This window comes from Catharus ustulatus, chromosome 23, assembly GCF_009819885.2.
Source record: "Catharus ustulatus isolate bCatUst1 chromosome 23, bCatUst1.pri.v2, whole genome shotgun sequence".
NCBI classification, from domain to species: Eukaryota; Metazoa; Chordata; class Aves; order Passeriformes; family Turdidae; genus Catharus; species Catharus ustulatus.
This window is the reverse complement of record NC_046243.1, coordinates 2,313,967-2,331,689: the sequence shown is the minus strand read 5'-3', so window position 1 is coordinate 2,331,689 and position 17,723 is coordinate 2,313,967. Positions and strand designations below refer to the sequence as shown.

General features: G+C 55.8%; 2 protein-coding genes across 7 annotated transcripts in view; both read left to right on the top strand.

The window, feature by feature from the left end:
- The window catches only part of ZNF385C (zinc finger protein 385C), a 59,063-nt gene that overhangs the window by 27,315 nt on the left and 14,025 nt on the right, over positions 1-17,723 (top strand). The window contains exon 1 of one of the 6 annotated variants that reach the window (XM_033078811.1): positions 1,799-1,881. The exons of 4 other annotated variants lie outside the window; for them this stretch is intronic. In XM_033078811.1, coding sequence (XP_032934702.1) covers positions 1,872-1,881 — 10 coding nt within the window. In that variant the 5' untranslated portion in view covers positions 1,799-1,871. Of the gene's footprint in view, positions 1-1,798; positions 1,882-8,889; positions 9,018-17,723 lie in introns of those variants that run through there. One more of the 6 variants, XM_033078809.2, reaches the window with a different exon arrangement.
- C23H17orf113 (chromosome 23 C17orf113 homolog) lies at positions 8,668-14,460 on the top strand. Its single transcript, XM_033078806.1, has 3 exons — positions 8,668-8,739; positions 10,726-11,350; positions 12,268-14,460. The coding sequence occupies exons 2-3, from the start codon at positions 10,832-10,834 to the stop codon at positions 13,798-13,800; spliced, it is 2,052 nt and encodes a 683-aa protein (XP_032934697.1). The 5' UTR covers positions 8,668-8,739; positions 10,726-10,831; the 3' UTR covers positions 13,801-14,460.

Genomic DNA, 17,723 nt, shown 5'->3' with positions numbered 1-17,723 from the left:
GTGGGTCTGGACCCTGTGGGAGGGTTTGTGTTGCTGCCCTACGCCAGCTCTGGGGTACATGGACAAATATAGCAAGTTATGCACCGGACGGACCCACACTGCAGAGCTGGGAAATTCCAGTGATCCGCTGGGCTGGGCAGGGAGGGCCGGAGGCGTTAATGACAGGGGCTGTAATCAGCACCTGCAATTAGCCTCTGCTCCAGCTGGCCTCAAAGGCTCGGCCACAAAGTGCAGCATCCCACAGCGCTGTTCTCCCTCCCACCCCTCCGTGTCTCTCCAGCTTGAGCCCTTTCAGCCATGGCGATGCCAGCCAGGGCCTGCACGCTTGGCTGGGATAAATGCAGCATGAGCCGCAGCTGGGAGAGGATTTATTGAGGGAATTGCCGGGTAGAAATGAAGGGGCTGTTCAGGGCTGGGGGTCAGGGCTGTGCATTGGTCCAGCTGGCCCTTGCCAGAGGGGCTGGAGGTCAGGAGATGCCAGATTTGCTCAAGGCTTGTGGCTATCCCTGAAAAAAGGAGAACAGCCACTGTATGGTTGTCAGCCCCCTCCTCCCAGTCTTTACATTTCCAGCTCCCTCTGCTCGACGCTCCTTGCAGTAACGCCAAACTGCTGATGACATTAAACAAATTAATATCGGGTTTAAATAGCCTGCGGGAGGCCAGGCCAGGCGTGCGGGGCCAGCTGTCAATCCCGGATTAGCGAGTGCCCCGGCTAAACTTACTGCTGCTGTTAACGACCCTGACAGCAACACCCTGCCCGGGGCTCTGCCAGTGCTGCCCCGCTGCCAGCTGAGCCGGGGTGAAGTCTGGGAGAAAGACCCATGGTGTGCCCTGGCCCAGCAGCATCACCCAGAGGGGCCCTGATGGCTTTAGTGCTTTTCAGTGCACCAAAATTCTGAAATTTACCCCAAAAAATGCTTAGTCTGGCTGTGGCACACAGGAGGGGACTCGGGTATCTCATGGTTTAACATGTTCATTTTCATTCTGCTTATGGCCCAGCAGCTTCTGCCCAACTCCTTGCATTGTTTGACTTGAGAAAAATATTTAATTCCCTCCTTGTTCATGTCTACCGTTCAGGGAGGTAGGGGAGGGGATTGTTTCTCCTTTTCACAAGCAGGCTTTTCATCATTTCCCTGTTTAAAGGGCAGCAATGTAAGCAAGTCATGAGCCTTGCCTCCCTGAGAAAAGCAAAAAATCAGGAGCCCAACAGCCACAGTCCTTGCTGATGAACTGATGGGAAGGGCAGCAGCTCATGAAAACCCCGATCGTGGGGGGCTGAGAGGAGCACCCCACCCGGGCCAGGCTGCCCACTCGTGTCACCCACAAGCTGGTGATGCGGTTGGGTCAGACGCTGTGTGTTTCCAGCACTCGGGGCTGAGCGGAGCAGGGAGCAGTCCCTGTCACCAGGCGGGGACACGCGGTCCGTGCTGCGGGCGAGCCTTTCCCGGAGCTCGGGGTGGGTGGGTGGCTCCCCGAGCAAACCCAGCGGTGGAGACCCTCGGGGGCATTTCCGCACGTGTCACCCCAAAGCAGCCACCTTAGAGGACTCAGAGAGAGCCCCGGAGCTGCAGCGGAGCCTTTGAGGGTTCCCCCCCCTCTCCCCAAGTTTCGGGGCTGGGGCAGCCCCGGCGCGGGGGTGGCTGTGCGGGGAGGGGGAGCGCCCGGTTCCCCCCGCCCATTTCCACGCTGATACCCGGCACCTCCGGCAGCTTCTCCCCCCGCGCTCCTGCGGGGCCGAGGCGGGGCCGGACGCGGGGCGAGGGGCGGTGGGAGCGGGGGTGCGCCCGCCCGGCCCGGCCCTGCCCTGCCCGCAGCTCTGCCCGGCGAGCGGGAGGCACCAGCAGCGCCGAGGAGACGCAGCCGCATCCAAAATGCTTCTAGGTGGGTGCAACGCAACTTTCCCGCAGCCTCATCTCTCCCCGTCTCCCTCCATCTCTCTCCTCTCCATCGCTCCTTCATCCCCCGGCTCGGGGGTGCAGCGGGACCGGGGCAGCTCGGGGGCCGGTGGGGTTCGTGGGGAGGGGGACCAGGGGATCGCTTCGCTTCTGTCCCGGGGCTGCCGCTCCCCGCAGAGCCCCGGCTTGGGCACTCCCGTCTTCTGCCGGGTTCTTTCAGCTGGAGGAAAGGGTACTTTTCAGCGTCCGAGCTGTTCCTTATGGACAGAACACATCGAATTGGTTCTTGTTTTGCCGGTAGCTTTGCGCAGGCTGTGTGTATGGGGGGGATCTGTTTTCCACTTTGCGATTTTGGCCGCTAACTTAACTCTAAATAGTGAAACACTGAGGTGCCGGGAAAGAACCCCGGGAATAAGCAGTATTCAAGGAGTCCGGGCTCAGAGTGAGGGGCTGGGAATGGGATCGGCATCAAACTCAATTATTGACTAACCTGTGGGGTCCCCATCCTGTTCCCAGCAGGGCTCGGCACCCCAAATCATCCTCGTGAGATTTTCCTGTTTCTAAGCAAATTATGTGGTTCCTATTCCTTATTGCCGTTCTGCCTGAAAACCCCGTTAAAGAGCTGCTCGTGTTATTTGCATCAGCTGAGGCTGTACCCTACACCCACAAAATGGTCCCTCCCCGCCCAGCACATAGGCAGCCTGTTCCCTCGGCTCCCAGCCTGCTAATCCTAATTACTTACGGGATTCAAGCTGAGTTTGACTCACTGCATCTTATTGATTTTTCCCAGGGCTGCAAAAAGAGGAGGGAAAAGGTTGTGTGCTGACGGGGCTGGATTTTGCCCTTGCTCTTTGTCTGGGTGTCAGTTCCAACTTGTGTTTCTGCTGCACCTGCGACGCAAAACGTTCGATGCTTTTTGTGTGATGTGAGGCTGGGGGAGAGTGACCAGAGTGTCCTTGTGAGGGTGACCAGCGAGAGTGGCCAGGTGGCCAGTGGTGGAGCTCCGTGGCCAGGCTTGGCCGGCACGGACTCAGGAAGCGGAGCAGCAGCAAACGGAACGTGACACCGTTCTTGGACCTGTTCTGTGTGGATTCAGGGCTGGTAATTTTAATGGTTTTGTTATTTTATCGGTGTTAACTTTGTGGCAGGTGCTGGGGAGGGAGTGTGCCCCTGGCTGCGATGGGTCTGGCACGTCCCTGTGGGCAGCGGTGCCGCTTCTCTCCGCGCGTGTCTGTGTGTGTGCTGTGCACATCCATGTAGGCATGGGCACGTCTGCAGGCTGCCATGCACTCCCCTTCCCCTGGTAATGTGTGGCTGGCATGTGCCAGAGGGCAGCCAGGCCAAGAACATGGATGTTGTTAGCCTGGCACATCCGTCAGGAGCCTGTGTTGGGGGTGCCCATCTCCCAGTGATCAAGCCGGCCCCAGCTGTCTTCCCATGGATCAATTTAATCTTTTTAATAGTTTGAAACACAGTGTTTTCCCTAAAATGTCTTTCCCTGTCTCTCTGGAACGTGTAACGCTACTTGGGATATTTATCTGGAATACTCGTTAGGCAAAGCAGGCTTAAAAGACAAACAAAAATCCAACCCCGGAGCTTGCTTTTCACTCTGTGGCCTCAGATATGGAGGAAACATTGAATAGCCACTAAAGCTTCAATTTTGACCCTGCAATGTCTTGGGCTTACTGATGATCCCTGTGCCAGGACTTGTGCTTTCATGGTGATTCCAGCCCTCTCTGTGCCGTGGGGGTGACAGTGTGGGGACCCTGGCCCCTCTGAACTGCTGGGTTTGGCTTTGGGGCTCCTTTGGCAGACGGTGGGACCGAGCTTTCCCTGTGGATGTTTTGGGTGGATTTCCCTATAAATGCAGCAGTTGTTTTTATTATTGGGGCTTGCTCCAAGCAATGTCCTGGGGGACACATCTGTCCCCTGGTTTCAACCCTGAGCAGCACTGGGGGGGGCATAGGGGGCTCTGACCTCCTCCAGCAGCCTCAGCCTCCCCTTCAGAGTATTTTTAGATCAAGCTGTCATCTAATCTTGACCTCCAGGATGATGTGGGCTAGAAAATATCACTGCATTTCCAGCATCAAGCCGAGGATATAATTCACAAATCTCTTTAGTCCATTTTTAATTATGCCTCACCTTGCTGCAGTAATGAACCGCTAACAAGTATTTTGAGCAAATGTGAACTTTTTTTTGAAGTTTCTCGATGCTGATGCTCCTGGCAGGTGCTGGCGGCACTGAGGCTTTGATGGTTTGTTTCAGCACCCACCTGATGTCCCTGAGCTCGTAATGACTGCAGGGGCTGGGGATTTAGCAGGTTGCTTTTTTTTGCCTTTCCTGAGCGGGATGTTGGAAGGAGTGGGCTGGCTGCTCCCACTCTCCTCCAGAGTGATTATATTAGCATGGCCTGGGTAGGAGTGGCGGAAATTACAATGAAATACTAGAGGTAGGAAATAAAAATCTAATTAAAAAATAATGACAGATGTGTGTCATCTTCCAAACCCTAGGCATGACCATCCTGGCTGTGGGGCAGCCGTGGTTGCAGGGGGGTTGTGTGTGCTTCAGCTGTTGGGGAGCTGTGCTCGGAGAATAATGCTGGGAGCAGAGAGCAGGCAAGGGGAGGTGAAGGACTTTGGTCTCTCTAAACCTTGGGAGGGGAAATACATGAGTGGATTTGGGTTTGGAAGCCCTCTTGGTCTCCCAGGACTTGCCCTCCTGAAGTCTGAATTGGTGGGTGCCCTTGGGGCAATTCCTCTTTTCACCCTACCCAAGCAAAGCTGGGACTGGCTGAAGCCCACATGGTTTCACTGCTTAGGGGGGTTTTGGGGACAGCTGTGACATTGTCACATGCAGTGTTTGGGCATCACCATGGTGGTCTGTGTGCAGTGTTCTGGCATGTCTGGGAGGGAACAGCCCAGCAGAGATGGCCACTGGCTGGAGCTTGGCTCTGCCGCTGACCTACCAGGTGGCCCTGGCCACGTCCCTTATCCTCTCTGAACCTTCTCGTGGGTCTTCTTGGCTCTCTGGGCGCTCAGTGCCAGCCCAGCTCTGGCTGTGTGAGGGAGGCACCTGCCTTCAGGTGCTTCAATAATAGAAATCATTAATTTTCACTGCTAATGGAAGAAACGCTGCGCTATGAAAAATGTGCGTTGGCTTGGAGGCAATTCAAAAGGCTGGTGGAGATGGGAGCCCCTAATTTGTTCCAAATTGGTTATTTCTCTGGAATGGTGAGAAAGCATCAATCTGAGGAGCTTTTCTCCCTTTTCATTTCTGTCAGCCGTTCCTCGCCTGTAATGAATTGGACTTGGCTGCAATTTTTACAATTTAAAGAGTGTCCAGAATAAAGGCTGAGCTGATCGGGGGCTCTGGTGCACTCCCCATCTCTCAGGAGGACCCTGGCTTCTCCCCCACCACTCAGGGAGGGGTGGGCAGGGTTGTGGGCAGTCAAATCAGGGTTCAGTGCTTTCCACCTCCCTTCTGCTGCCTCCAGTCGGGATGAGCCCACATCCCCCCGAGCCCTTTGGGACCTGTGGTGGGGTCTTGGCTGGGCTGCACCGGCCTGGCAGCACTGCTGGCTGTGACACAGGGGACACTGAGATGATTGGGATCTCTGCTGGGGGAAGCATCCCTAAACGCTGTGTTTTCAGATCATTACCTGGCAAATGGGAGTGTTGGGAATTAAAATCCAAAGGGATTTGGGCTTGATGCTTGTGGACTAGGGAGGAAAAGATGCTCGACAGAGCAAGACTGATTTCCAGGTTTTCTCCTCAGCAGCTGTTTTTGATATCAGTGCTGTGGGGTGAAGTTCTCTATAGGTCCTGAGGAGTAAGATGCAGCCAAGCTGCCTCCCAAGGAGCAGGTTCATGGACTGGAGGAAGCCCAGGGAGTGAGATCACCCTGTCCCTGCTTCTGCTCCTTGACAAAAGGGCTTTGCCCTTCTCAGCTGCTGCTCAGAGGAGCCTCAGCCCAGAGCTGGGGTCGCCGGCGGGGAGAGATGAGCATGCTCCCCCCCTCCCCAGCCCAGCTCAGTAATCTTGTTGTGGCCATGTCCAGAGTTTGCAGGAATGTCATCTGAGTTTATTTCAAGGCTCGTTCCCTGCCAGCTGCAGTCACGCAGCTGAAGGTTGTGACAAGGCTGTGCAGGGGAACGAGGCACAAGGCTGCATCCTGCAAGCTGGCAGTCGCTGTGGGGTGTGTGTGTGGGGGGGTCCAATGTCAGCAAGCTGGGGGGCTTCTCCTCCAGTAACACCCCATGGTTCCCTATCTATGGCCCATTGCCCATCCAAGCCCCTCCACAAGGACCTGAGCGTGCTGGAGCCAGTCTTTGTACCCACAGTGGTGCTGGCAGGGTACCCCAGCTGAGCAGGAACAGCCCCCTGAGTTGTGCAGGAGAGCTGGGACACAGCTGGGAAATACTGGGGTCCCCCAGAGTGTGTCCCATCCCCTTCTCTGAGTGGGAACACCTTCTCCTCTCCATGTCCCTTCCAGTGTCTGCACATCCCACAGGCCATGTCCTTGCCAGATCCGCTCGTCCAGGCACCAGCCCGGGGGCTGCAGGAATATTTTTAATTTGGCTGAGCTGACACGGTGCCGGGTGCTCTCTCCCACATGAGACAGTGGCTCCTTGCAGCCCTCCCCCTCCACCACACACTCAGTTCAGATTGAACTGAGCTGTCACCACCTTCGGGTGCGAGGGATGCAGCCGGGCAGCTCCCGTGAGTCCTCCCTCCCCTGCATGCTCCCAGTTCATTTTGGGGGCTGTCACAGCTGGGCTTTTGGGTGCAGAGAGTGAGCAGAAACCTGCATGGTACGTGCTGGATCTTTCTTACCCCATACCCTGTGCTGGCCAGGGTCTGGTGGGAGCCAGGCCCAGCAAGTGGGGTGGGCAGGAGAGCTGGGAGCTGCACGGGGTCAGCAGCTTTGGTTACACCAGCACCTCCGCTTCCCTGCGGGAAGAGTGTGCGTCATTTCCCAGAGCCTGACTGGCTTAGAGCAGGGATGGAAACAAAATCTCATAAATATCTTTGGACTCGGGGATTTAAATTTTTTTGGGGGGTGATAAGGCTGGGTTTGGTCTCTTCTGTTCAGCTTCTTATAGATGCAGTAAGAAACCCTTGGGGAGCCCATCCATGGATGTGGGGCTGGAGTGCTGCAAGGGGTGCCAGGGATTGGCCTGGAGTGTCCCAGTGGGAGCTGTGTACCTGGGGTCTGCTCTGGCTGCTGGAGGCGTGGGATGCCAATGGAAACTGGGACTCGGATGGAAACTGTGGCTCATGGCTGCTGCCGCCCTCGTGCTGCGGGGATGATGGATGTGCTGGTGCGCCGGGGCACCTGCCCACCCAGCTCCTCAGGCACAGCACAGCAGGGAAAAATAGCAACAATTGGCTCGAGCCAAGGCGGCTGCTGCTGCTGCATGGAGGTAAACAGGAGTATCTCCACTCCAGTTCCTTTAGGAAGGACGGCTGACATCCGGCTGCTGTGTGAGGGCAAAGTGCTCGGCAGGGTCAGGGACATCCTGCAAATGCTGCCCAAAATTCATCTTAAAGCTTGGGGCTTTCAGCAGGAATGGGTTTTCAGGGGAGAAGGGGTCAGGGAGCAGGCAGAGCAAGCGTGTTCTCATCTGGAACCCGCTGGTCTCATGACTCACAGTGCAGGGGTTCTGTGGAGGGGTCCCCATGGGAAGTGGAGTTGGTTCAGCCACTGCTGCTCTGGGGTCGCTGACCTTTGCTGTCCTGCTCTGAATGATGGGAATGGGACCAGGAGATGCAGCAGGTTCCTGCCTAAAAACTCATTTAAAAGGCTCAATCCTCTTTTCTCGCTGCATTAGCACAAGAATAAATCGGGCTTGTTTTTTCACCCCAGGAACCGGCTCTGGTTTCACCACCTCCAGCTCTCATTAACCCTGGGCCGAGGTGGCTCGGCAAGAATGTCCCCAGACCAGGAAGAGCCTCTTGCCCCGGGATATGTGGAGGGGCCTAAAAGAGGAATTAACGGGGGCCCCCAGACCCCCCTGGTGCAGAGCCAGGAGGAGCCAGGTACAATGCAGCTCCTAATCCAGGCAAATTCCGGTGGGCCACATCCCTCCTCATGGCTCAACTCCACACGGGAAGAAGGGCAAATCTGGGTAGGAGCATCCTTCAGCTCCCAGGCACGGGATATGTGCTGGGAAACAAGGAACCAGGTCCCCAATAGGGGTCCCACGGGACACTGGTGCCCCGTGGGATTTTAGTGTTCTTAGGAGCCTTGTTTGGGGAAAACAAAGGTGGCACAAACTCCCCTTTCTGGAAGTAGTCAAGAGGGTCTAAATTTCTGCATGTATAGCTAAAATAAAGTATTTTGGGACGTGAGGGAACCCTTGTGCTCGTTAGGGAGCCCTGGGGCAGGGAGCTGGGTTTCTGCCCCAGCCCTGCAGCTATGGACCAGTAGTGCAGGTAAGCAGGAAAACCTTGTGGCATTCCCTAAAGGGCTTGGACTTGGATCCTGCCCAAACTCCGTGTCCATGTCTGCTTGCAAAACACTTCCAAAACCCAAACACCCATCCTGGCTGGCTGCAGCTCACCCTGCTGCGTGTGCCCAGCTCTCAGCTAAGACACCCAGCAGTCCCCAGACACCTGATGCCCACGGTGGCACCTTGGGGACAGGTGAGCACAGGGCGCGGCTCCGTGCGCTCCCCCTCCCCAGGGATCGGAGCCCACACCGCATCCGCTGTCCCCGCAGCCCGGCCGCTGCCGCCCGGCCTTCCCCATCCCGGCCACCGCTAGTGGCCACTGCCGCCGTGAGCTGCCGGGAGCATCCGTGAGCCCGACGGTCCTCGCAGCAAGATGGCTGCTCCGGTGCTCCGGTGAGCGCGGGCGGCCGCCGCAGGCTTTGTTCCCGCTTGGGGCCGCGGGGGCTGCGGGGGCTGCGGGGCGGGGGGTGCTGCCGCCTCCCAAACACCCCGCTGCGTTTTTTGGTTTGTTTTTGGCTTTGCGTTGCTCGGCTGGGTTTTGTTGGGTCGGGTTTTTTTTGTTGTTGTTGTTTAATTTTTTTAAAATTAGATGATTTTTTATTTTTTTTTCCTATTTAAAATCTGTGAAGTTTGCCAGCCCCCACCCCAAAGCTTATGGCAGCTTTTCCATGGTACGTATGTAGGGGCGGGTGAGCGGGGTGGGCACGCTGGGCTGGGCGCTGGGGCTGCTCCGCTCACCCTGCGGGCACGGCGACACGGCAGAGCCAGGGCTGATGGAGCAAGGACACGGCTCAGGGCAGTGCCTTGTCCTCCCTCCCACAACTAAATCCTGCTCCTGCCCAAACTTCCCGGCGGGGGGAGCAGCAGGCTGGCTGGGGGGAGCGGAGTGTGGCCCCATCCCGAGCTGCTGAGTCCCCCAGGATGCGCAGTGCTGTTCTGGCCCGTGGGCAGCAGCAGTGAGGGGTGCTGGGCTGGTGCCAGAGCTCTGTGGATGCTGCGGGAATGGGTGCTGTGGGAAGGGGTGCCACGGCGCTCTGCTCCATCACAACCCCCCCGCCTCGTGCATCCCACACACTAATTTCTGCTTTTTTTTTTTTTTTTTTTTTTTTTTTTTTTTTTTTTTTTTTTTTTTGCTTTTCAAGGCAGCAGCTTCTACTGGAGAAGTTCAGGGGGCTGTGGGGATGGCGTGGGAGCGAATGGGGTCAGTGAGAGGGAAAGAGCGCAGGAGTCCTTCCCTGGGGCCATGCAGCCAGGAGCTGGGTGCCTGCCCAGAGCAGGGATGGATGTGGTCACTGTGCCAGTGGCTGTGGTCACTCCAGGGCCAGGGCACCCCGTGGGGATGGGTGTTTGCAGCACTGGGAGTCGTGGTGTTGTTCTAACGCCTGAACTGTGAGGGTTCCTTCCCCTGCTCCCACAGCACTGTGGCAATGGCTCTGGTTTGGGGCTTGTTCTTCAGAAAAACCGCCAGTTCCTCATGGGTGTCTCTGCAAGTAATGTGGACTGATGGTATTCCCCAGTTTCCCTGCTGCTGAGTGTCATGTTCTTTCTTTTTTCCTCTGCATTTTGGTTCTCCCCCTTCCCCATGCAGCACGAGGCTCTTCCCTTTCCTCTTAACCAACAACTTTAGCAATGCTCAGTTTGGATTTTCAGTCTGGCTCATGGAGAAATGTGAGGATCAGACTGAGTGGGCCTGAAGTGGAGGATGTCAAGTGAATGCTTAAAACCCTTCAGGTCCTGATTTGGTGACATGTTTCAGTGCTTTGCAGCCTCTAGCTCAGTAGATATTTGGGAGCCTGGCCTGTGTGTCACTCCCTGAGGGGGATACTGGGATGCCACAGAACGTGCAGAGAATGGCTCAGCTGCCATGGGACCTGCCACAGCTTTGGCAGTTCCCTGCAAGAGAGACAAGCCAGGCAGGACTGAGAGCTCACGTGTGCACACAAGCACGTGTGTCTGAGCTAGCTCCCAGAACATCACCCTTGTTCAGCTCCAGGGCCCTGGCACTCACTGCTTGCAGCAGGTGCTGCTCCTCCAGGGCTGAAGGCTCTTTTTTGGGTATTTCAGCCAGCACTGAGCCTTCTTCACCTTCCCAGTGCCAGCACTGTGGGGAAAACTGCTCTTGGGGGAAGCATTTGGGTGTTCCTGTGGTGATGGGACCATCTGTGTGTGTGCCAGTCCCACCAGTGACACCGAGAGCTTCTGGTGATGCCAATGAGGTGCTTGATGGCATCCCCCTGTGTGGTGCTGGGGCTCTTGCACAGCCTGACCTGCCCCCACTGCTGCTGTCACCGTGCCACTGTCGCTGTGCCACCACAGCTGAACCCCAACTGAGGTTTGCAGGGCTCTAATCCCTTTGCCTTGTGTCTCTTTCATCTCCAGTCGGACCAAGAGAGTGGTAATAGACCTTCTCACTAAATTAAATGTGCAGGCTGCTCCTCAAGGCACAGTGCGGTTCAACCGTAGCTGATTTCCCAGCCACAGCAGTATGGTGCCTCCAGGGAAAAAACCAGCTGGGGAAACTTCAAATTCCAATAAAAAGTGTAAACGCTATTTCAATGAGCACTGGAAGGAAGAATTTACCTGGCTGGAGTTTGACTATGAGAGGAAACTCATGTTTTGCATAGAGTGTCGGCAGGCACTGGTGAGGAACAAGCACGGTAAAGCGGAAAACGCCTTTACCGTGGGCACGGACAACTTCCAGCGCCACGCGCTGCTGCGGCACGTCACCTCCGGCGCGCACCGCCAGGCGCTGGCCGTGAACCGGGAGCAGCTGGCCTTCGACGCCCGTGTCCACGGCCACCCCGAGCTGCGCTCGCTCATCAAGGTGGAGGTGAACCCGGCCAAGGTGGCCGTCCTCACCACCGTCTACTGGATGGCCAAGGAGGACATCCCGGATGAGAAGTGCTCCTCCCTGCTCAACTTCCAGAAGTTCAACCTGTGCCAGGCGCTGCTGGCCTCGGAGCACAGCGAGTATTACCACCCTGGCAGCGTCAGGGAGATGCAGGTGTGTATGTGGGGCCAGGGGTGACACCTGGGTGACCACTGGGACGGTGCCTGTGCCCGCCGGCTGTGCAGGAGCTCCCCGAGCCTGCCAGGTTGCTTGGCAGGAGGAAAGCTCAGGAGTTCAATTAGCACATGAGCGCTGTGGGTTTTGCCTTTTTTGCCCTAAACGGAGTGATCAGAAAGATCAAGTAGCCGGAGAGTTTAGAAAGGATTTTCTGAATTTTATGAACACTTCATGCCTGCTAAAATCAAATTAAATTTTTAGTGAGTCTTGGCTGTTTGCCAGGCTTTTCAGCTCTCTGCAGAGCCATATTTTGCTGCAGATAGACTAAACCCACTAATTAGGTTTCCCAGCCTGTGGTGATCCTTGCAGCACTCACACACACAGAGGAAGTTTTCCCTCCAAACTGGGGAGTTTGCCTGAAATGGGGGGAGTGTGAGTAAATGAGTAGAGACTGAAAAAAATGTTGCCATTTTGCTGCTGCTCCTGCTGGGCCGGTGAAGTGGAACAGCTGGAGCTGAAAGGAGCAGGTGGGTTCCCGATGTCCTGCCTCACTGCCAGCATAGGTGGGGGCTTGGGATTTTGGGGGCTGAGGGGTTGATGTTACTGTCCTGCTGTATCTGTGGGGCTCTGACCACAAGCTCAAGGCAGGAACCCCCAAACTCTCAGCAGCTTGAGCTGCCAAACAGGAGCAGGAGGAGAAAGGAGGAGGAGAAAGCTTATTAGGGAAAAACAAAGTGATTTCCAGCCTCTGTGTGTGCAGCTAGTGTAAGGGCTTTTCCCTGGCTCGGGGCTCATGCACTGTGGGTGGGAGCTCACCCACCCACTCTGTGCCAAGTGCTGTGCATCTCCCACTGCCTCTGAATCTTATTTGTGTTTCTCTCTCCCTCCCTGCACCCCTCCTTCAACTGGCCCAGGCAGCCATTGCCAAAGTCCTCCACAATGAGGACAGGCACAGGATCAAAGCCTCGCCGTTCATTGGGCTGGTGGTGGACGAGACTGTGGACGTCCTGGAGCACCGCAGCCTCGCCATGTTCACCACCACCGTCTCCCCCTACAACGGGCAGACCTCCACCACCTTCCTGGGCAGCTTTGAGCTGCCCACCGGGGAGGCCTCCACTGTGGCAGGCAAGGTGGGTGAGGTGATGCGCTCCTTCGGCATCCCCACCATGAAGCTCACCTGGCTCAGCGCTGACAGCGCCTCGCTGGTGGCCGAGCGGCTGAGCGGGGTGGGCACGGCGCTGACCTCTCTCTGCCCGCTGCTCACTGAGGTGCACAGCCTGTCCCATGGCACCTCCCTGCTGCTGGCTGAGAGCATCAGCACCATCGAGTACCTCCAGAAGTACGAGACCACCGTGGATGCTGTGTATAGGCTCTACTCCAGCTTCCAGGGGAGAGGTGATAGCCTGCAGGAGCTGCAGAGTGTCCTGGACCTCTGTGAGATAGACCTTGGGAGCCCCAAAGCCATCCACTGGACTTCCATCTTCCCAGCTGTAGAAGCCATTGACTCCTCGTGGCCCACACTGGTGGTGCTGCTGGAGAGCGAGGCGGAGCGCTCACCCGTGGCCCGTGGGCTCTGCGAAGAGCTCAAGAAGTTCCAGTTTGTGGCCTTCACCAAGATCCTCCTCGATGTCCTCCCCATCTTCCAGAAGCTCAGTTGCTTCTTCCAGATTGAGGACTTCGACCTGTCCATCTTGAAGCCCATAGTGTCAACCACAGCCACCATGCTGCAGGCCCAGCAGAGCAGCAGCGGCCAGAACCTCCGGGAGTTCCTCAGCGAGATGGACAAGCACCTGCAGGACGGCCGGGAGGGCGAGAGCCGCCTCTACTACAAGGGTGTGGAGCTGGCCAACTGCTCCCAAGTGCACCTGGAACACTTTGAGCACCTCAAGGAGAGCTACCTGGAGAGGGTGCGGGGCAACCTGCTGGACAGGTTCCCCAGCAGCGTCTTGGAGGCCATCAGCTCCTTCTCTGCCATCTTCAACCCCAAGTGCTACCCCCAGACTCTGGAGGACATTGGCAGCTATGGGGTCAGCGAGCTGAATTTCCTGCTGCAGGTGTACTCACGGGTGGTGGTGAGCGAGCGGGCTCTGAGCGACTTTCCCCTCTTCAAGCGCATCGTCTTCAGCCTCAGCCAGCTCTCCTTCAAGGACCTGTGCGTCAAGCTGGTCTACAGCAGCTCTGAGATGCATGAACTCTTCCCAGACTTCGCTGTGCTGGCCGCTATTGCCCTGGCCTTGCCGCTGGGCTCGGTCCTTGCCGAGAAGATGAGCCGGGGCCGGGAGCTGCTGAAGCGCGGCCGCTCACGCCATGCCAAGGCCGAGGGGCTCTCTGACCTCATGAAGATCGCCATCGACGGGCCAGCCATCAGCGAGTTTAACTTTGCGCTGGCCATCGAGTACTATGAGAGCATGAGGGAGTCTGGGTTCATCATGGCACAGGTGAAGTGAGCGTGGCTGCTGAGGGCCGAGCCCTCGGGCAGGAGCCGGGGCCTGCGGGCAGCCCCCAGTGCCCGTCAGCGTCGCCTTTCTGCATCACTGGTCACTGCTGGGGCCGGGCAGCCACGGTGGATGGAGACCTGCTCTGTGCTGGGAAAACAGGATCCTTTGCAAAGCCATGCTGGTCCCATGACCACCCCTCCCTCATGCCCCAGACCTCTGTTTCAATCTCACAGAATTCAGAATCTTGAGGCCACCTGAGATTCCAAATTGAAATAATTTTTTTTCCAAGGGTTTGCCATTATTTCGTTTTAGGGAGATGAAGGCAAAGCTCTTGAGCTCAAATGTCACGTTGCCTTTGCACAAAGATACCCAGCAGCTTTTGCTTAATGCTCTGCCAAAAGATGGGATTTCTGTTATTCTGGAGCCTGGAGAACGAATGCAGAAAAGGCAGCGCATCCTCCGAGCTCTGCGCCGACCCCAACATGCCTGGCGGTGTCGTGTTGGTGTTCCTTGCACACAGCACAGGGTATTTTTAGCAGTGGCATCAAGTCATGATCATTTCAAGAGCAAGAGATTTAGGGAATGATATTGTAATGGCTAATGGCTGAGGAAATAGTAACTTTAAATGCATCATTGTGTACATATGTGTATGTGTGTATATATATAAATATACATATATAAATATCTATATTAAAAAGGTCTATCTTAATTTTTCTAAAGTATAAAGGTATCTAAAAGGACTTATTTTTTTTTCTTTTTGGCAAGGACAGAATAAATTATGAGCAGGGGTCCAAAAACAATCAATAGCTAATTCTTGTTCTTTCCAAAATGTCCTCACATCCCAGAGTTGCCTTTGCACCCTGAACTCTTGGCAACCTGCAGTCCAGGAGAAATTCCTTCAAAACCTGCTTTTAGGACCAACTGGAGGTGTTTAGGTGTTGTTCTCTATCCCAAGGCAAGCAGAGCTGTTGGTGCCCACAGCAGCCAGGAGCTCAGACCCCTCTGCCCACGGCTCTGGCGGTGCCAGCAGAGCTGGGGTGCTGCTGGTGTGTTCCAGTGTGACAGGGCTTTGCTGGTTTTGACTTGGAGGGCTTTTTCCTTCATCCAGACTGATTCTAATCAGCAATAAACCCAGTGCAGCATCATGAAGCATTACCTCAGTTGTATCCTGAGTGCTGGGTCCTCTGCTGGAGCTGCCAAAAGCTGGAAATGGGAGCGTTTAGCAGATCTGCTGCCCCACAGTCCAGGTCTGGTTGCTCTGGGAGTCCAATGCAGTGCAATCTATTTGTTACTGGTCCAGATCCCAGAGGTGCTGGGGCTGCACTGGTGCTGCCATCATGGTCCAGCGTTGTGACTGGGTGTTGCTCCTCTTCTCTGCTCATCAGCCTTTGGCACTGGGGAGCCTCCTGGAAACGTGCTTGGCCACAGAAAAAAGCTTTAAAGCCCTGTGTAAGGATTTAGAGACACCATCAAAATTTGCTGAGAACATCTCTCAGGCAGGAGGGAGCCTCTGTGTGAATAAACAACTCTGTCTCCATCTGGCCTGGGCAGACTCTGTGCCAGATGCTCTCTGAGGCAGCGGCGTCTGCGGAGATGGGTCCTTGGCAGACTCGTGTTGGTATGAGAACCTGCAGCGTTGGCCCTGCTGCCTTCAGAGGCAGCTCTGGGAGGTTCACACAGGCAGGTGTCAGAGCACAACAGTTGCTCTGCTCTGCTCACAGGGACCAGGAGAAAAACCTGCTGCAGGTTTGTGTTCGGTGGCGGTGTAGAGTGAAGGGTGAGGGACAGGCTGGGGAGGACAGCCAGATGCAGTTCAGGTGAGTTTGGTTAAATGCAGGGCTGAAAATTCCTTTAAATTCCAAGGGATCCCTACAACAGTCTCTTGTCTGTGGAATAGGAACTGGGCTGAGCCCCAGGCAGAGAATGTGCAGGTTGATGGCTCTGGCTGAGCTGCAAGCAGGGGACATGCAACACATCAGGGACATCGTGGCTTTGACATCTCCTGGTCAGGCCTGGACTGGGGAAGGCACAAAAACAACCCCCCAAACTGCAGCAGGTGCTTATGCCAGGAACACGTGTGCTCCTCTCCTTGCACCAGCCCCTTGGAATGCTCTGCAGAGCCTGGAACATGTCCTGTCCCAGGAGGACACGCAGTGCCAGAGCAGCAGCATGCACTGTGGAGGTGGGGGCTCCTCTGCCAAAATGGGGGGAGACAAAAAGCTGCACCACTGGGGGTGTGTTCACCAGCACAGCCCCACCTGCTGCTGGCCATGTCACCTTGCCTAAGGTCGTGTCATTCTATACAGACCTGGGGCCCTGCCACTCTCCCAAAAGCAAATCCCCTTAACTGAGTGTCTAATTAATACCTAAAAATACTGCCCTCAGCTGCTGCTGGAATCTGCCCTGCAGCAAAGGTAAGGCAGGACTCACGATGCCATGGCCCCCTAACCTTGGAAAGGTGCCCCAAGAGCATCCTGTGGGTGGCCCAGCAGGGAGTTGGGACATGCTGGGGAGCTTCACTGAACTGGCCTCAGCTCTTTTCCTGCTCCTCAGGATCTTGTCTGCTTCTGACAAAGCCAAGTGAGCACAGACCTGCCCGTCTGCAGGGTCTCACAGGGGTTTCTGAGCTGTCTCTGCTTGGTATATGCTAGTCCAGAAATGTGTTTAATGCACAAATTTAAGCTCAAGGATGTGCCAGAAAGGTTGACATCTCATTTCTTCTTATTGGTGGGCAGCAGCTGCTGCAGGTGGTGGCTGACCATGACTCTGTGTCCCTTCAGCACTCATCCTGTGCCTGCCCAGTGCAGGAGCTGCTCCCCAGGGAGTGAACCCTTCATCCCAAAGCGTTAACTGAGCTGCAGCATCCCTTCTTGTAGTCACTGATTTTGGGGATGAGGTGATTGCCCACCTTCTGTGCCTCCCATATATACATGTGTATATATATATTTTAAAAAGATATGTATATTTTATATTTTCAAGGCCAGTGCAGTCCGTGCAAATCGCACTGACTGTGTGAGTGGCACCCCTCGTGATCCAGCCCCAAATGCCTTCGCTGCTCTCGCGTGGGGCCCCGGCTGCGTGTGCTGGGGGGTCCCAGGGCAGCTCCTCTGGCGCCAGCCCGGCCGTCTCAGATGATTTGATGTAGAAGAACTGTTTCACGCCTCAGAAGGTTAATTATGCACCCCTCACCCAGTCCTGCTCGCTGCTGCTGTAATGTTATTTATTTATTTTTAAGCGGTTTCACAGATTTCCCTTCTGGGCGACTCTGGAATTAACTCGATCAGTGCACGCCTGATGAAGCAAACTGTAATTCCTCCCCGGAGTCAGCCTGGCTTGGGGATGGCTCCGGCGCCGTGGCAGAGCCGCCGTGTGCACTTGCCCAGAAAGAGGTCGTTGGTGCCCATGGGGCTGGCGATGAGCACTGGCTGCTCAAATCCAGGGAATCTCTCAGACTTTGAATTTCAGATGTCTCAGATCCTGCACCAGCCAGGATCAGCACGGGGCGGGTGCGGAGCAGAGTGAGGAGCAGATCCAGCCTGGGGTCCCCATTCTGCATAGCTGGCATCAGGGAGTGTTCATGCTGTGGGAGTGGGTACTGGTCACTGTCAGCCTCCCACAAGGGTATTTTCAGGTCCAGGGAGTTGTTAGGATGGGGTTGTGCTGGGTCAAGGGACTCGTGATGCCTTTGAGGTGAAAAAGAACCCAAACCTCAAAAAATCCAAAGGAATGAGGAGCACTGACCTTGTCCCTGCTGCAGGAAAAGGGGCTGTGGGTGGGTTGGAGGAGTTATGAAGCAATGAGGGATGTGAATGGGCTCTTCTGGCTCACAGCATTCTGAAACCATTTCTTATTTATTGTGTTTGATTGGTTAATTCTTTTTATTTTAGCTTTTCCCCCTCCTTGCTCCCAGAGCTGGGCAGGGACTCCCTCTG

Bases quoted from the DNA above. Each gene is read 5' to 3' on its own strand.
- C23H17orf113 (XM_033078806.1), top strand. From the start codon at position 10,832: ATGGTGCCTCCAGGGAAAAAACCAGCTGGGGAAACTTCAAATTCCAAT. The intron at 11,351-12,267 runs GTGTGTATGTGG...CAACTGGCCCAG, and splicing joins GCAGCGTCAGGGAGATGCAG to GCAGCCATTGCCAAAGTCCT.